At 38.4% G+C, this 15387-nt stretch overlaps 1 protein-coding gene across 4 annotated transcripts in view; it reads left to right on the top strand.

The window, feature by feature from the left end:
- FAM13A (family with sequence similarity 13 member A) overlaps window positions 1-15387 on the top strand; it is a 131376-nt gene that overhangs the window by 22504 nt on the left and 93485 nt on the right. For all 4 annotated transcript variants that reach the window (XM_026847532.1, XM_026847533.1, XM_026847534.1 and 1 more), the window contains exon 4: window positions 1321-1480. In XM_026847532.1, the coding sequence (XP_026703333.1) occupies window positions 1321-1480 (160 nt within the window). The remainder of the gene's footprint in view (window positions 1-1320; window positions 1481-15387) is intronic.

A 15387-nucleotide genomic window follows, 5' to 3' on the forward strand; every position in this document is an offset into this window, starting at 1 on the left:
CTGTAAAATAGATCAGATTGTATTTGTTTAACTTTGGGGATTTGGGTTGCTTTTTTTCCTCTCATACAACCACTAGTTGTCCTCAGTCAAAAAGTACTTGAGACTTCTTTTGTTTCTGGTTTTTGCTTCCTTACTTCTTCCCTTTAAATCTTTCCTGTGTTTTCTGTGCCTCCTGATCTGCAGTCTCTGCCATTTTATAAGGTCCTTAGAAAATTCCTATCTGTGCAGCCACTTTGTGGATTACTGAGAGGAGAGTGTGTCTGCTGTACAATGGGAAACACTGGATGATTGGAGTATCTTAAATGTTAAAGAAGATTCTCCAGAGATCATACTTTTGCATTAAAACAGAATTTGTCAGCTTTGGGCACCAAAGTCCAATAAAACACGCAGAAAGTGTGCATTCCAGCGGGTGATCATTAGATGCTTCAATGAATTGTGTGCTCTGTTGTGAGTAATATGCATTTTTTACCACATGACAAGAGTTGTGTGAAACACATAAGGAAGGAAAAGGAGCACAGACTGGAATACAACACTGTTTCTAAATCAGTATCTTGCCTTTTCATTTGTATGTGCCTTTAAGGTCTGTGGTAAGCACTTCCTGGCTGCACAGGGGCCTTTTGCAAAAGAACAAGAAGTTGCTGCTTCTTCAGCCAAGTAGATGGTTATTCTCCCAGAAAGTGGAGGTTAGGAATCTTTTTTTATATGTATCTTTTAGGCTGTTCTGCAGAAGGCAGCCTCCGTTTCCATGTTTTAAAAAGCTCTGTGACTGATAATCCTACTTTCAAAAGAAACAGCAACTCAAAAATTAGATTAAGAAATCTGGTATACAGCATGGGGTCACCTGAATCTGTGAAGTTCTTGCTTAACTTTTAGTGTTCTGCTCAGTATGTGGGGTTTTTAATTTTTTGACCCATCCTTCTTGAGTACCTTTGAAGTTACCACAAACCACTTTTTGGAAGAATCTGACTCTTCCCATTAACAGTTCAGAGCATTTAAATGCCTTATGCTGTCTGTGTTGCAGTCATTAACCCAACTTTTAGCAAAGTTGGTGGTATCTCATTTGGTGGTTGTCTCAATTAGATCTCTCTGTGGAGTAGATAGTTTGACTGACACATACAGTATTCAGTACTAGTAAGAAAAACTGCAAACAAACCATGGTAGTTGTTTCTACCATAGACACAATCCTCCTTTCCAAGACAAAGCTTCCTGTGCCTGCTAGCCAGCCTGTATTCACATCTGAAATGTTACAGACACTCTGTGCAGGAACTTTTGTGTGTTGAGTACCTGTAACACTCTGCTTTGTGTTCTGTCCAATTTTAGTGTGCCTGCTGGATTTGAAGGTATAAAAGAACAAGAGATCTGTAATAAGATAATGACAAAAATGCTGGAAAATTACAATAGCTTGTTTGAATTGGAAGGTTTGAAGAAGGATGACGAAAAGCCTGTATGTGAAGAGCTAGCAAGAATTATTTTGGTAAAAGTAAGTATCTCTAACATTTCATTTTCTTATAGCAAATCAATAATGCTGGTTTATTGCAGGCTTCAGTTCTGAAATCTTTTAGGTAAGTGGGAGGCAGGCACTGTTATAATAATGTTTGGTGTTATTGATTGGTATACAGTTTATAAGTCAATTCTGCTGATAGGCTAATTTTCATTACTAGTCTGGAAGTTGATTCTGTTAAACATCTTTATTCTTTGTTAGCTATTCACTGTTATTTATAGAGGAAATATATTCACTAAAATTTAAATGTTTTTAAATAAGGAGGCAGAATAATTCTAGGAACCATTCAAGCTTTCTGACGTGATCATTTATGGTGTACATCAGTGATGATGAACTTCCATACTTTAGGACACTTAGGAGAGTATGAGGTCTCTAGTCTTTGCCAGTATGAAGTCTGCTTGTCTCAAACACATACCTGAATTTAAAAATTATGTCTTCTGACTCAGAACAGCCATTTCTGAATGCAGTTGCAGAGAAGCATTAAATAGTAGTTATTATTTGAAGAAAGTACATTGGAGCTGGTAAATGAAAAGAAATATAATGGAAGTACTATATCTTTGGTGGGAAGAGGGCTTATGTGTAACATCCAAGGATTCTGAAGTTGAGAAAATGTCAACAAAAATAAGTAGGGCAGCCAAAAGTACCTTGTTCTGGCTTGTGCCGTCTCTCCTACAGGAAGTAGCCTCAAGTCTGTGCAGGAAATGGTTGTGAGGATGGTTTGCCTTTTGTTTGTTAGCTGTGCAGATAATTACTCCCTTCCAAGGTGTGAGTTCTTGAGTTTGAGAGGGTTGAACTACATGCCTTCCCTTGGTAGGCTTTTGCAAGTACCCACTGATAAAGTCACTGTAGCCTTCACTGGCTGGAATGGAAGTTCTCAGAAAATAAGTTATAAAAATATATAACCTTGACAGAACATGACCTTGACAGAAGTTTGGTGTGAGACCAAGTTCTGCCAGTTAAATGAAATCAACTGAAAACACCTCTGCCTTTGCAGTGTATTGCAGAAGGGTCCATTGAATCTGAACTGCAGGGCTATCTGTATGAATTGGACCCAGTTGCTTTTAGAAGTGTTGATTGTTTTCTTATGTGGTGAATCAGTGAAGTCTTCAACTTTTTAGTCTTTTAACTGTTACTAGCATTCACCTAAAATGCTTCTGTGGAAGGAGATAGAATGACAACTTGTAGTGTCCTCCCTGAAGTCACAGTAACTTGTGAGTAATGGAAATTTGATGCCTGACACATGAAAGTGATGTTTGGGAGCTGATGGTCACTTCCATAACAAAAACAGGTTAAAAAAGTAATTGTAAAAAGACATGGTACTTTAAAGAGCCCAGAGGAATGACTTCAGATACATGTCCACCTCCTTCAAACCTCAGCCAGCTGCAAAAGACAAGATAGTCTTTCACTTCAAAGGGCTTATTAGTAATTGGGAATACACAAAGGTGGAGACCTGGGAAACTTCCCACAGCTGTTCAGAGATCTGAGCTATCAAAGTTAGATGGAAAATGTCATCCATCCCTCTGCCTCAGAAGACAGATTACTGCCTGAGAGGAATGAGCCATGCCTGAACACAGGGGCTTACATTGTGTTTATGTCTTTCAATCTTGTTGATAGCTTCCAAATTCTGCTGGCAGTCAGCTGCAAAAATTAGACCTTATTCCTTGTCCATCTAATTTGGGTGGGAAGTTTTCTAGCTTAACCAAGACACGTAGATGCTTGCATTTCTTGTGTTTGACTAACTTCATGTAGCAAAGCTACATAAGAAGTGCTTGCTGAAATTTGTCAGGTGGCTCTTTGAAAGGCTGCTTTATACTGTTCCAGAAGGTTACTTTTCCTGTATCCTTGCAGATAACCCCAGTCTTAGCCAACTTATTTAATAAATTAGAGATGATGCCCTCGAAGACAAAAGCAAGCAATAATAAATGAGATTCAGTAGAGTGATTGCCAGTTACACTGAGCAGTTACATACAGTGGGAGCAGGCTGATCCATGTCATAAAAGAAAAATGCCTTGGAAAATATTTTGGCATGACGTGGGTCAGAGTGTCCAGAAAATAGCAAGCCATTTGTAAGGAAAGTTACTGCTTCTTGAAAATCCATTGATGAATTCACATCTACAGGGAGCTGGAAAGAGATTTGTCAAGTAATCCTGTTGGAAGGAGTGAAAAATGTGGGATGCTCAGGACAGCACTCTCATAAACTGGGGCCTTGTTGATTTTAAGGGTGTTGCATTCAAGCATGAACCACGGTGGAATAGGGGAGCAGACAGTAAGGAAAGGGAAGAAAATGATGACCTGCCCTTTACCAAACTTAACTGCATTTATCTAAATTTCTTTTACAGTTTTTACATTGTTAACAGCAAAAGAGTAAGGAGGGGAGATTTAAATGACTTCACTCACTTCCTTCTGGGATATTTCTGTCATTGCCTTCCCCAAATCACTTGCTGTTTTGCCAGTGTTTCACCCTGAGTCACTACACTGATACCTTTCCCCTGATTGCCTTCAGTCTCTCTCCTTTTGCTTTTCCATGTTTACATTTTTCTCCTGAATTCCCACAGCCCTGTCCCACTCTTCTTCCTGTACTCAAATTTGATAGCCCTTCATTGGCAGTCCAGAGAAGGGCTGGCAGTCTGTAGTGAAGTGCAAAAGCACCAGCATTCTTGATACATGGCCTTTCATCACCTCTAGTCACTGTGCACACATGCTGTAGTCCCTTCACAGCCTGTATTTCTTTGTCATGCTTTCTTTTATGTTCTTGAATCTGGAGATAACTTTTCCTCTAGGTTAGTGCAGTGCTTGTATGTTCTCCTGGGTGTGTAGTTTGGAGCGAGGGCTTCTGTAGACAATTTCCCTAGACAAGCGTTAATGCCTTCTTTTTGGTTGAAAGGCTGCTGTTAATCTTACCCAAAGGTAAGGTTCCCAAAATGAGCATGGAGTAAATTAGTTTTTACATTGTGTTAAGAGAATAACCTCATGATGGTCAAAGCCATTGGTGCTGATCCAAGTGTTCTTTGATTAAAAGTTTGTAAAGAGCACCTATAAGCATGCAACTTCCTATACAGGGAGAAGAATGCCACAAATTTGCAGAAGGACTAACTTGAATCAAAATTTGAAACCCAGTGACAGTGGTTTAAAAAGTAAGGAAAGACATCAAAAAGTACAACATCCAGCAATGCACTTCTTTCAGTGCTCTGGTATGCCTTTCTAGCTTATTGTATTACAAAATCAGCCCTGCCTTTTCTTATCTCTTTTTTATGGCTTCAGGCACTTACTTTGGTGCTGACATCTCAACTGGAAGAACAGGAAACTACCTTCAGTTAGTGTCTAAAGGTATTGCGAGAATATTACTTCTCCCTAGAGTCTTGGGTAGTTCTTGAGATGGTTTTAGGTGCCTGTTGCTTCACATCATCCATTCATAATCATATTTTTTGAAGTCAACATCAACCTTAAATCATTAATTTTGAGAAAATACCCAGAAACAGTGGAGTAGTGGCTCTTGCCATCGCATCCTAATATGGGAATGTACCTCCTGTCATCTCTTTGGTCATGTTTACCATCTTCCTGGACTTGCATGGCTCCTGACACTTCATGGTCTGGATATATTGAGATTTTCCCACACTTTGGTCATAAAATCAGTGGATTTTTAAAAGCAGGAAATACTGCTCTTTTAAAATGAAAACAAGACTATCTGGATCATTCAGATAAAGTCATGAAAGCATCAAGCTTCTCTGAGCAGTGTATTGGAAAGGAAAAACAGCTTGAGAGGAGCAAGTTGCATCTTGTCTGCCATGTTGGTCGTACCTAGGGGAAATCCACAATGCTGCAGACTCCCAGAAGTAGTAAGCGTATTTCAATCAGGTATAGATTGTAGCATCTTAAAGAAAATCTGTTTCAAGGAAGCCAAAAGTTAATCAATTTTAGAGATGGGAAAAAGAGACATGATTCTTTAGGGCTGTTGGTAGTTGAAATACCATTCTTGCTGTGTATATGCAGAGGAGGCACAGGAACACCTTCACCCCAGTTATATTTCTTTCAAAGATTGCTCAGTCATTGGAAAAGACAAGTTGTGCCAGGTAAAGGGATTTCTTAGCTTGCTTTCTCAGTGGATCATAATTCAGAAAGTATGGGAGCTGGAAATCTGTGCAAACTGCATTCCAGACCCTGCTTTGTTCCCAGGACTGTAAAGACTCCTCTTGCTCAGGCATATGGTAGGATTATAGTTAGAAACAGTGGGGAGTTTTTCTTTGGAAACCTCTATGTTAAAAAAATTTAAAAGTGCAGTGTTCACAAAACAGAAAATTTATCTCTGAATAGTTTCTATTTCAGTGGGAAATTGAACTCTCGGGTTCCTGATGCCTTTCCTGGAAGGACTTCCATAGTTTCGCCCTCCACCTAGTAGAATGAGATCCATATGATCCTGCAGGCAGGTGGCCAGCAGGTGGAAGTATAACATGTACTTTCTTTAGGAAAAAAAAAAGAAGAAAAAAAAACAAAAACCCAAACCTGGAAATTCCTTCCTGTAAAAGAATTATGGGGTGTGATTTTTTTTTTTTTTCCAAAATAAATTGGGGTTTAAAGGTTTTATCTGCAGTCAGCTATTATTACAATCCTTAAGGCATTTATCTAAGCTTCAGTTTAATTTCCTAATCCAGCAAAGGTCTGAAAGAGTCTCTTTCTGTTGATCAATAAGCTCTACTAGTTAGAGAGAAATGGGTGAAGTGAGTTGAGTTTTCTGATTAGCTATCTGCTCTGCTTTCAGATTTTCAGGATCTTAAATAGCTATTTTTTATTGGGCACTGTTATGTGTGAACAGCTAGTTAACTGACATAGTATCTGCACTGCTATGCAGATAGCAGTGTCAAGATGATATAATAAAACATTGCTTATGTTTTGATTTGGAACAGAATTCTTAGTGTGTATAGGTATGGTCCTGATAGATTTATCTTTTTTTTTTGAGTCACTAAACTGAGTGATAACTCATGTAATGAAAGATTAGTCAGTCTTGAGTTGCAGTATTGCCAATTTTATCATCTTCTTGAATAAATAGATTTACAAAACCTACAGTAACATCAAAAATAGTAATTTTGAATGAGGACCTTTCATTTCCAAAGATACTAAAATGCTGTTCAGACTGCAGCCGCATATAGTCCTATGTTTTATAGCTAGCCAGTAGTGTATTGTTAAACTGTAATGAAATGGAACCTTTGAATAACAGCACTTAGGCTTCTCTAATGATCAAAGACTGGCAGTGAAGAGGATTTTTATTTAGTTCAAGTGGGAAGGGAAATCTGGGCAGGCAATCTATTACAAGACTCTCTCTTGGGAGATTTCTGGAATTACCCCTTCCACTGGTTTCAGATGAAACATGTCATCTTTGGTAGTATGATGATTTTTAGCTCAGTGTTATCTTCAAACAAAACATACAACCTATTACCAAGTCATGCAGGGTTACAAGATTTTTTTTTTTTCTATTTTTTTCACCTTTTCCCTCTAATGCCTTCTTGACAGAGCACTTCTAGTTTTAAGAACTAGTCAGCTCAGAGCAGATAAATGTTTGCACTGGAACACAAGCACTGGCATGATGAGGTTGTAATGCTGTTCCTGGCTTGATTACATATTTGGGACAGGAATTGCAAAAGACTTTTCCCTTTTTTCCCCTGCTGAGTGGTAGAATACATAGTCCTGTTCACCTGCTGCAGAAGAAAAAGCAAGTCTGTTTATAAAATTATAACATTAAAATTATATTAAAAATCAGTCGCAAAGTCAAGTAAAATTACAAATGTGCAGTCTCAACATTGTGAATATAACGTGGGTATATTCTGATGACTCTGAACAGGGAGATATCCTTGAAGAGCTATAGAAATTGGTCTCTTGCTGGCTTTTTCAAAAACTAATAGTTTCAAACCAGCCCTTTTATATTAAATGCAATTAACTTCTTGCATTTTTATCCTGTTTGTTTCCAGTCTTCTAACAAAAGCTGCCACTTCAGTTGGGAGGATTAGCTGGAAAAATAGTTCTTTGTACGTTAAATGGCTGAAAAAGTGCATGCGCTGTGTTCTGCAAACCTGCTGTTAGATTATTAAAGAGGCAAGCAATCCTTCACTTGTAGCTACATCTGTTGGTGCCTGATGTGTGCAAAGTGTGTGGTGCCCAACCCAGCCAGGCAGGCCCCTAAGTGCATTTTTTTTATGTTGAGGAAAGTGCTCCAGCTGACTTTGACAATGCTATTTTAATGTGGAGTGCTTGCTTGCTCCTTCTGATTGACCACTCAGACCAGTTCATTCAGCCCTTGGTAGGATATGAGCCTTTCATCCCTGAGGAAAAGTAGGAAAGATAAGATGGTCTAACAGTTCTTTGTCTTGGCTGGACTCGATACCTTTGCAGTCAGTTGTAAAGCTCCATCCTCACTGAAAGCAACGATGTTTTGGATTATTTCCCCAGATGAATAAAGCAAGATCTTCACTAATAAATGTTTCTTCCTTCCCTTCCTCAGCTGTTTTTGCTTACATACCTTAGCATGAGGTCTAATGCCTTGATAAAATCCAAGAGAAGCTGCTAAAATCTCACCAGTTCCATGCCTGAGTGTGCTCCCCCTAAGTAAATCACACTTCCCTTGCCACCTCAGTGCTCTAGCCCTTTGGTTATACATTCAGCAGACATGAGAGCAATCCCTCATTTATGTCAGGAAAAAAGGCATCCACTTCTAATCTGTGTTATGCAGCCCTGGCTAAGCCTGCAGGGTCTAGATAGTTTCCTTTATTCTTTTTTCATGTCTGGGTCCATTTTAACATCATGTTAATGGTCAGCTTTCAGTACTGGATTAATTCTTCCCCATCAGCAGGCATTGGGAATTGGTCTTTGAAAATCCTTTCTGAAGGTCTCAGCAAACATTTCCATTTCATTCAGTATAGCCTTTTTTAGGGAAGTCACGCCAGTTTTCTCCTGCCTGGGCCAGGCAGCTCCTGAGGGTAGGAGTGGGTTCACATGGGAGATGTGAAGATGGGTGGAAAGTGCATAAGGGCAAAGAGCACCTGTGGAAGTCTGTCTCCGGTTTTGTGTTTAGTATTTCTACAGCTAGAATTCACTTTGCAGTTGTCCACCAGTGAGCAGATGGGTGTGTTTATAGTAAGGGTATATAGTGATTCAGCCAGAATGACCTTTTAAGATGCAAGCTGACAGGAAATGAGCAGTATGAGATTTGTAGGGGAAAGTTTATAGGCCTCCAAACCCTTCACCTATAGCAGATTCAGTCTGGAGTGAGGAGAACTGTTATGTTTAGGCTGTGATTCAGAAAAGCAAGCAAAAAATCAGATGATCCTCCAGCAATTCTTTGTGTAATTTTGAAATAGCTTTCCAGTGCTTCTAGCTCTGCTACTTTTGACAACTCTGTATATGTATTATTAAAACAGAATGTTTCTGCTGTTGAAGTTCATTAAAGCATTCACAAGATTACAGATCTGTCACTTGTGGTGTTACTAAATGCAGTCCTGAATATTTACACAAATAAGTTAATGCTAAACTCTATAAAGTAATAAATGATTATGCTGGTATTTCTTTAGCTGGAATTTCACCAACAATGTTTTCATTTTAACACATTGTGAGAATAAAATTGCTAAGATTTAGCACTTTTAAAGGGAACAGGGGCATAGAGCAAATGTCTCTTTCTATCCTGCTGTCCATATTTCTACTATATTGTAAAGTTTTTGAGTGCAGATGGCAAATTTTGCAGTTGAGATGCTTAGGAACTTTGCTTTTACTCTCTCACAGTTTTTTCTTTAAACAAATGCCCAGTGATATTATAATTTCCCCATGACAATATCTCATAGCCAAAATGCAGAGAAAATAAGATCCATATGTGTATGTGTGTTCTGGTCTGTATTTGCACATGTTTTACCCGAAATGTTTTTCATTCATTGTCTGTTGTTTTGTTTGGGGGGTCTTGGCAGAGGAGACAGGGGGAGGGTTCCATCATGATTTAGTACTTGGGAGCAGTCCATCTTGGTCAGTATAACATCATCTGTCACAAGGGAAGCATCAAAGTCAGCACCAAGAAACAAGGTACAGTAAAATAAGCTTATGAGCCCCTGCTCTAGCCAGCTGTTTCTGAGCATCCTTGCTGCACCCATGGGGAAAAAAGGAGGTTAGGAGCAGGATGAGAATTTTTCTACCAAGAAAAATGTCTCAGTTCCTACTGTTCAGATTCCCCATTGTTTATTCTATTTCTCATTAATTAGTCATTCAGTTAATTAGGTTACAGAAAATGATCAGTATTATTCCCTCCGTAAAAATTGGCAGTCAGTGCTGTCTTTGTAACAAGGACATATTGCAGGCAGTCAGAACTGGTCCAAAGTGAAGAAGTGTAAGACATTTTTCAGCCTGTGGGGGTTTAATTCTCACTGCCATTAGCTTCGCCTGTAGTACTTCCAAGTGGGAAACTTCAGAAGGGCTCAACGATGAATTAATTCTTTTTACCATTATAAGAGTAGTAAAATGCTCATTGACTTCAATAAAAGTCCTACATGTTTTTGAAGAGCCCTCTTTTGAGTACTATGAAGACCACAGTTTATGCAGGAGAAGCTGGTTGGTACACCCTTGTGCACCTGTAACATCCACAGCTTTGCAGGGTTTCTGGTGCACAAAAACTTAATTGTAATAAACAGGGCTTAGGGCTGTCTAAAAGCAACAAGAGTATGCAATGCAAGGCACACAAGGGGCCAGGCACTCTGTATGTGTCTGAATATGTATGCTCTTGAAAATCTGATCTATCCAGCAGATCGCAGCAGCATTTGACCTTAATTGCCAGCAGTGAACATCTCAGTTTCACTGTTAAGGGGTCTGTGTTCTGTGTGCTGGAAATCTTGAATTAGTAACTGGTACAATATAGAGACACTTAGGACTCCCTAATTTACTGCAACATCAGATACTCTTTTTAAAAGTAATGTTGCTGATTTCCCTGTGTGAAAAATGTTTTTTCCTCGTGAGTATTTTGATTTATAGATCAGAATTGCAATTTAGCTTTTCCAAGTCTGAATTTAAGAAACTGTAACATGAGATGCACGTCTGGAGAGCCTGTGTTTCTCCTATAGGTAGGTCATGTTTTTATTTGAGATCATACTTTTTATGAATATCATTACAGTAAATAAATAAATCAGACTTCAGTTTTCAAAATTGCAGGGGAGAATAAAATGTTCCCCTGGATCTTAACTGTGTTGTTACTGAAAACAATACACACACATGCGCGCGTGCGCACACACACACTCTCACACGGTACACCCAGCAAGAAAGCAATGTTATATCACTTTGTAAATGTTTGATTTGTTTTTTAATCTTAAATTCTGCTGTAGGCTCCTTATTTGTACCTCAGCCAAATAAGAGAAGCAAAATAAGAGAAGAAAAATGAGAAGCTGAGTTGTGATCATTAACTTATTGCATGACACCTTAACCCTGCCAGCTAATACATGATGGGCACTTACAAATGGTAGGAACGAACAAAGAAGATGAATATTTTTACTCAGTTAAATATTTGTAACCTTTTACAAGTTCTGGAATTATAGTTGATCCTAGCATTGCCAGTTTAACTTTTTGCAGCCTTCAGTAACCAGTCCTTCTGGATGGCTGGAGACAGGTTTTTCTCTTCCTTCCAGAAAATACCATGGTATTCCACAGATGTAGTTGCCAGCATTGAGGTATATCATGGGATTATTACTATGTTTGTCATTTCCTTTTCTATATTGCAGTCCTCTAAAAATAATGGATTTCCGCAGCTCTCTTGCTTTCAAATCACAATTCATGACCTTTGTACATGTTTCGTGGCAATTGTTGCAGTAGGTTAAGGTTGTACTGAAGTGAAACAGAGTAACCTGTAGCTGTTTATTAAGAGATATGGTCTCAGGTAAAAGGTCACATGTATATAAATAGTCTTGGGAGAACAAAAGGAAATGAAAGGGGAACTGAACAGGGTATTCATTTCATACTGAAAAGCAGTGATGCATTTTTTTGCAGACTGAGATTTTGCTTTTTATTACTTCTGTCTGAAACAGCTTTGCTGAATTCTGGTTATTAAAGTATAGTGTAAATGATAGCAAGGTAGAACACCAGATAGATACCGAGTCAGCTTTACTCTTTCTATATGCCAATAGCAACCAAGGCAAAAATCCCATATAAAAATACTACCTGTTTCAATCTTCGTTACATGTTTTGTTTAGATAAGAATGTTTAACAGCTTTGCTAATGTTGTTCCCCCTGCTAACAAGGATGTTTTCATCACTTTCTGGGTACAAAATGGAAAGGATATCTAGTACATTTCTAAGAGGGTTTTTTTAAAATTATTGTTCATGTTAAATCATTGTCTGTATTTTTCCTGAAGGTATCTGTGCCACTGAATGATGACTCTTTGAACTGTTATCTGAATAAAAATTAGTTATTACATCCAGTTAACATTCATGAAAATACTTGTGACCACATGAATTAAAAAATGCCTTTGAAAATCCTCATGCCATCAGCTACATAATTTTAGTCTTAAAAACATAGATTATTTGATACTTCGCATGTCTTACAGAGCCTTAATCAGCCATGAACTATTTTGCATGATCACAGAAGAGAAGAGATTGCATATTTTCTTCATCTTGTGAGTAGGAGAAAGACCAGCTCTGTAATTGCTGTGGCCCTTTTGCTTCTGTGCTGGCACACTTGACAGCACTGCAGCATGATCTGTCTGTGCTGCTGTGCTCCAGGGAACTTTGTGTAGGGGACAGCATTGGTTTGGGTGATATTCACTTCTCCAACATCAAATGAAGGGAGATCCAGTAACTGTGAAATTCCCTGTTTCTTATGCACTGCTCCATGGACAGCCCTGTTGTGCACTTTTGTTATAGCTTGGAGAAAAATCACAGGTGTGACCCTGCTGACACCTACCTGAAGCAAACGCTGCACTGTACTGTTACCTGGGATGCTGCTGAGAGAAACAGAATATTCCCTCCTCTGTGGTCTACAGCTGCTGACCCAGTAAAGAATCAGTTGTTGCAGGCTATCCCTTTGCAATCAGCTAATGCATCATTTCTGCAATCATTCACAGCATTGAATTCCTGAATAATCCTCTTAATAGTTGCTCATCCTATGTAAGACTGACTGTACTGTCTCAGACTTAGTGTCCAGCTAGCTGTGTCCTGCTTCCCATGCTGGCCATAAGAGGATGTCCAGGGAGGAGTAAGAATGAGGCAGCAAGGTGTTTCCTTCAATTACTGTACCAATTTGTGACTGTTCTCAGAGGTTCTCTTGGTCTTGATGTGATCTGTGTATTTAGTGATATCCAAAGTAATTGTCTTGTGTACTCCTTGCACATGTGTAAGCTTTTTGCTTCCCACATGTCATCTGGCAAAGACTGCCACAAATTGTTTCCTCTTAAGTGAAGAACTGACTCTTTTTGTTTGTTATAAACATGGCTTTTACTAGTGTCATTTGAAGGTCATCTGGTTTTTCTCTTTTTTTTTCTTTTTTTTCTTTTTAACTGAAGGAGATAGTGAACAGTTCATCTTCTCTCCACCACCCATGACTTTGTATAGCTCTGTCAGATCCTCACTACAAGCTACTGTGATTTTTTTTTTTCTAATGAAAAATTAGTAGTACTGCCATTTGCAGCTTTAATCACTGCACTGACAAAAACTGTGGCTTTTTTCCCGTCAGAGCCCCTGCATAAGGGTCAGTGAGAAAACAATCGTGCAATAGCTCTGCTCTTTTGGGGCACACGGCCAAATACTTTGATGCAGTAAATTGGATGACATTTTGGTGAAGTTGAGCTACACCTTCTTTATATCAGAAGGAAATCTGACTCATTGTTTCTGTAAAAAAACCTAATTTATGCCTTAGTTAAGAAGCAGCTTCACATTGATTAAGTTCAACTTCCTTTTAATTAAGGTCTTCTAGGTATTAACAGCTAAAAAAATAGATCTTATGCTTTCTAGCAGCATTTAAAAGTTGAACTGAAAATCCCACAGACCAGTTTCCTCTGATTATGCAGTTTGTGTGGCCAAAAAGAGATTAATTACTGAACCAAGTAGGAAGGAGATGGTGAGCACGGCGGTAATAATGAGATTGTTACAAGGATGTCTTGGAATACCAGATTATCAACAAATAAGTATATCATTAAAATATATCACAGTGTATAACCATTATTTTTACTAACTCTTCTTTTTCCTAATTCCTTCCTGGAGCAATTGTGATCAGATACATTTAAACTCTTGTGTTACAGTGTGATAGTATGCTGCGAATACAAAAGACTGTAAATTCACTGTGTGGTTCAATATCTCTGGGACTGCAGTCAACTGAGGCCAAAACTTAACAATTTTTATGACTATTCAGCAATTTTTGAAAAGGATAAAAGCAAGGGTAATATTCTGTTCAATTTGAACTTTGCATCCCATCCAGATAACAGTGCAAGATGCAAGTATGCTGTATGAATCCCTCTAACATAGTAATGGCAATGGATAAAGGAACCAGTAAAGTTTATTCTTTTTGAAGAAAAGGTGTAATGAATAACTAAAGATGAACTACTGTAGACGTATTTTCTCATTCCATTGAAATTTACCAAAAATTTGCCAGTGATCTCTTCCAGAGCCAGTAGTGCGAACTATTCAGGATGTGGGAGACAAGGTCTTTTTTTGCTAGGGTCTTTTTCAGTCTTTTCTGCTGATGTTAGTCATCTCTCTAAAATTAATTCAAGTACCTAATTGAAGATACATACATAATTGAATACTGTCTCCCTTCTAGCAATAATCTCAGTCAGTCTGTTTGTCTGAAGAGATAAACATAAATAAGCGCAGGAAAAGTAACTAAGACACATTGCTGAGTATCTTACACCCTGCCTGTGATTTAGTCTCTCCTTTAAGGATGCCTTTGGCCTATTGTGTTTCTTCATGTGGAAGGAAGCTAGGAGCTGGCGTACTCAACCACTTATCTGTGCTAGCATCAGTGCTACTTGACATTAAAGGATTATGCTCTTAAAAGAATAAATAGGTCAAAGAGTATTCTAGGGATGTTCTAATCTTTCCTAATCATTAATGTCTCCTTAGTTAATTGATTTGAAGCTTTTATTGAAATGGAGTTGCATGTGTTGTAAAATCTGCATTTTTTTATGACTTGCAAAGAATCTGCCAGAGAGAAAAAAATTTATTCACAATACGATAACCTTCCTAAGGAAGAGGACCTGTTCCTCAGGCCAATAGAATTCATTTGATCTAGGTTTAAGAATGCTGGGCTGGGATTTGAATGAAGTGAGTTCATTTCTGGTTTGGGGTTTATGGACAAGTCAGCTATGCTCTGTAGCAGGTTTTGGTAATTATTAGCGTTTGTAGCAGAGTCTTAGCAAAGAATCTTATTTGAGGGTCAGGAAGGACTGCTATGTTAACCCAGAGCTAAAAGATGGTTTCAGGCATGCCTGAGGGTGCTTACAGACTTGTTGAGCTGTCTGGGCAATATAAAGTATTCAGAAGTTTTGGCACGATGGTAGTACATCTATTGGAAAACCACACTCTGTGATTTAGAATGGGCCAGTGAAAGTTGTTGTTATTATTATAGTGTAAGGTTAGGAAGATCCAAAAGTCTCTAAATTTGCTACATTCACAGACATAGGAGATGACTAGAAGCTTTGATTTATGCTGACATACTTCCAACTGGACCATTTGCAAATAAATATTGCCTATCAAAGTTAGGATATTAAATGAATAGTCTCTGACTTTCCCTATTATGTTCTCAATTCTTGCTTAGAAATTGTTGAAGAAACAGTACGAAACCTGGATTTTGACAGCATCCTGTAAAGATGCTGACTGTTTACTTTGGCCTAAGTACTCTTGATAGTAGACAATTTCCCTTAGTAACAGTAGTGAGGCTTGATA

Source organism: Athene cunicularia (assembly GCF_003259725.1).
Source record: "Athene cunicularia isolate RWA chromosome 4 unlocalized genomic scaffold, athCun1 chr4_part2, whole genome shotgun sequence".
Taxonomy (NCBI): Eukaryota; Metazoa; Chordata; class Aves; order Strigiformes; family Strigidae; genus Athene; species Athene cunicularia.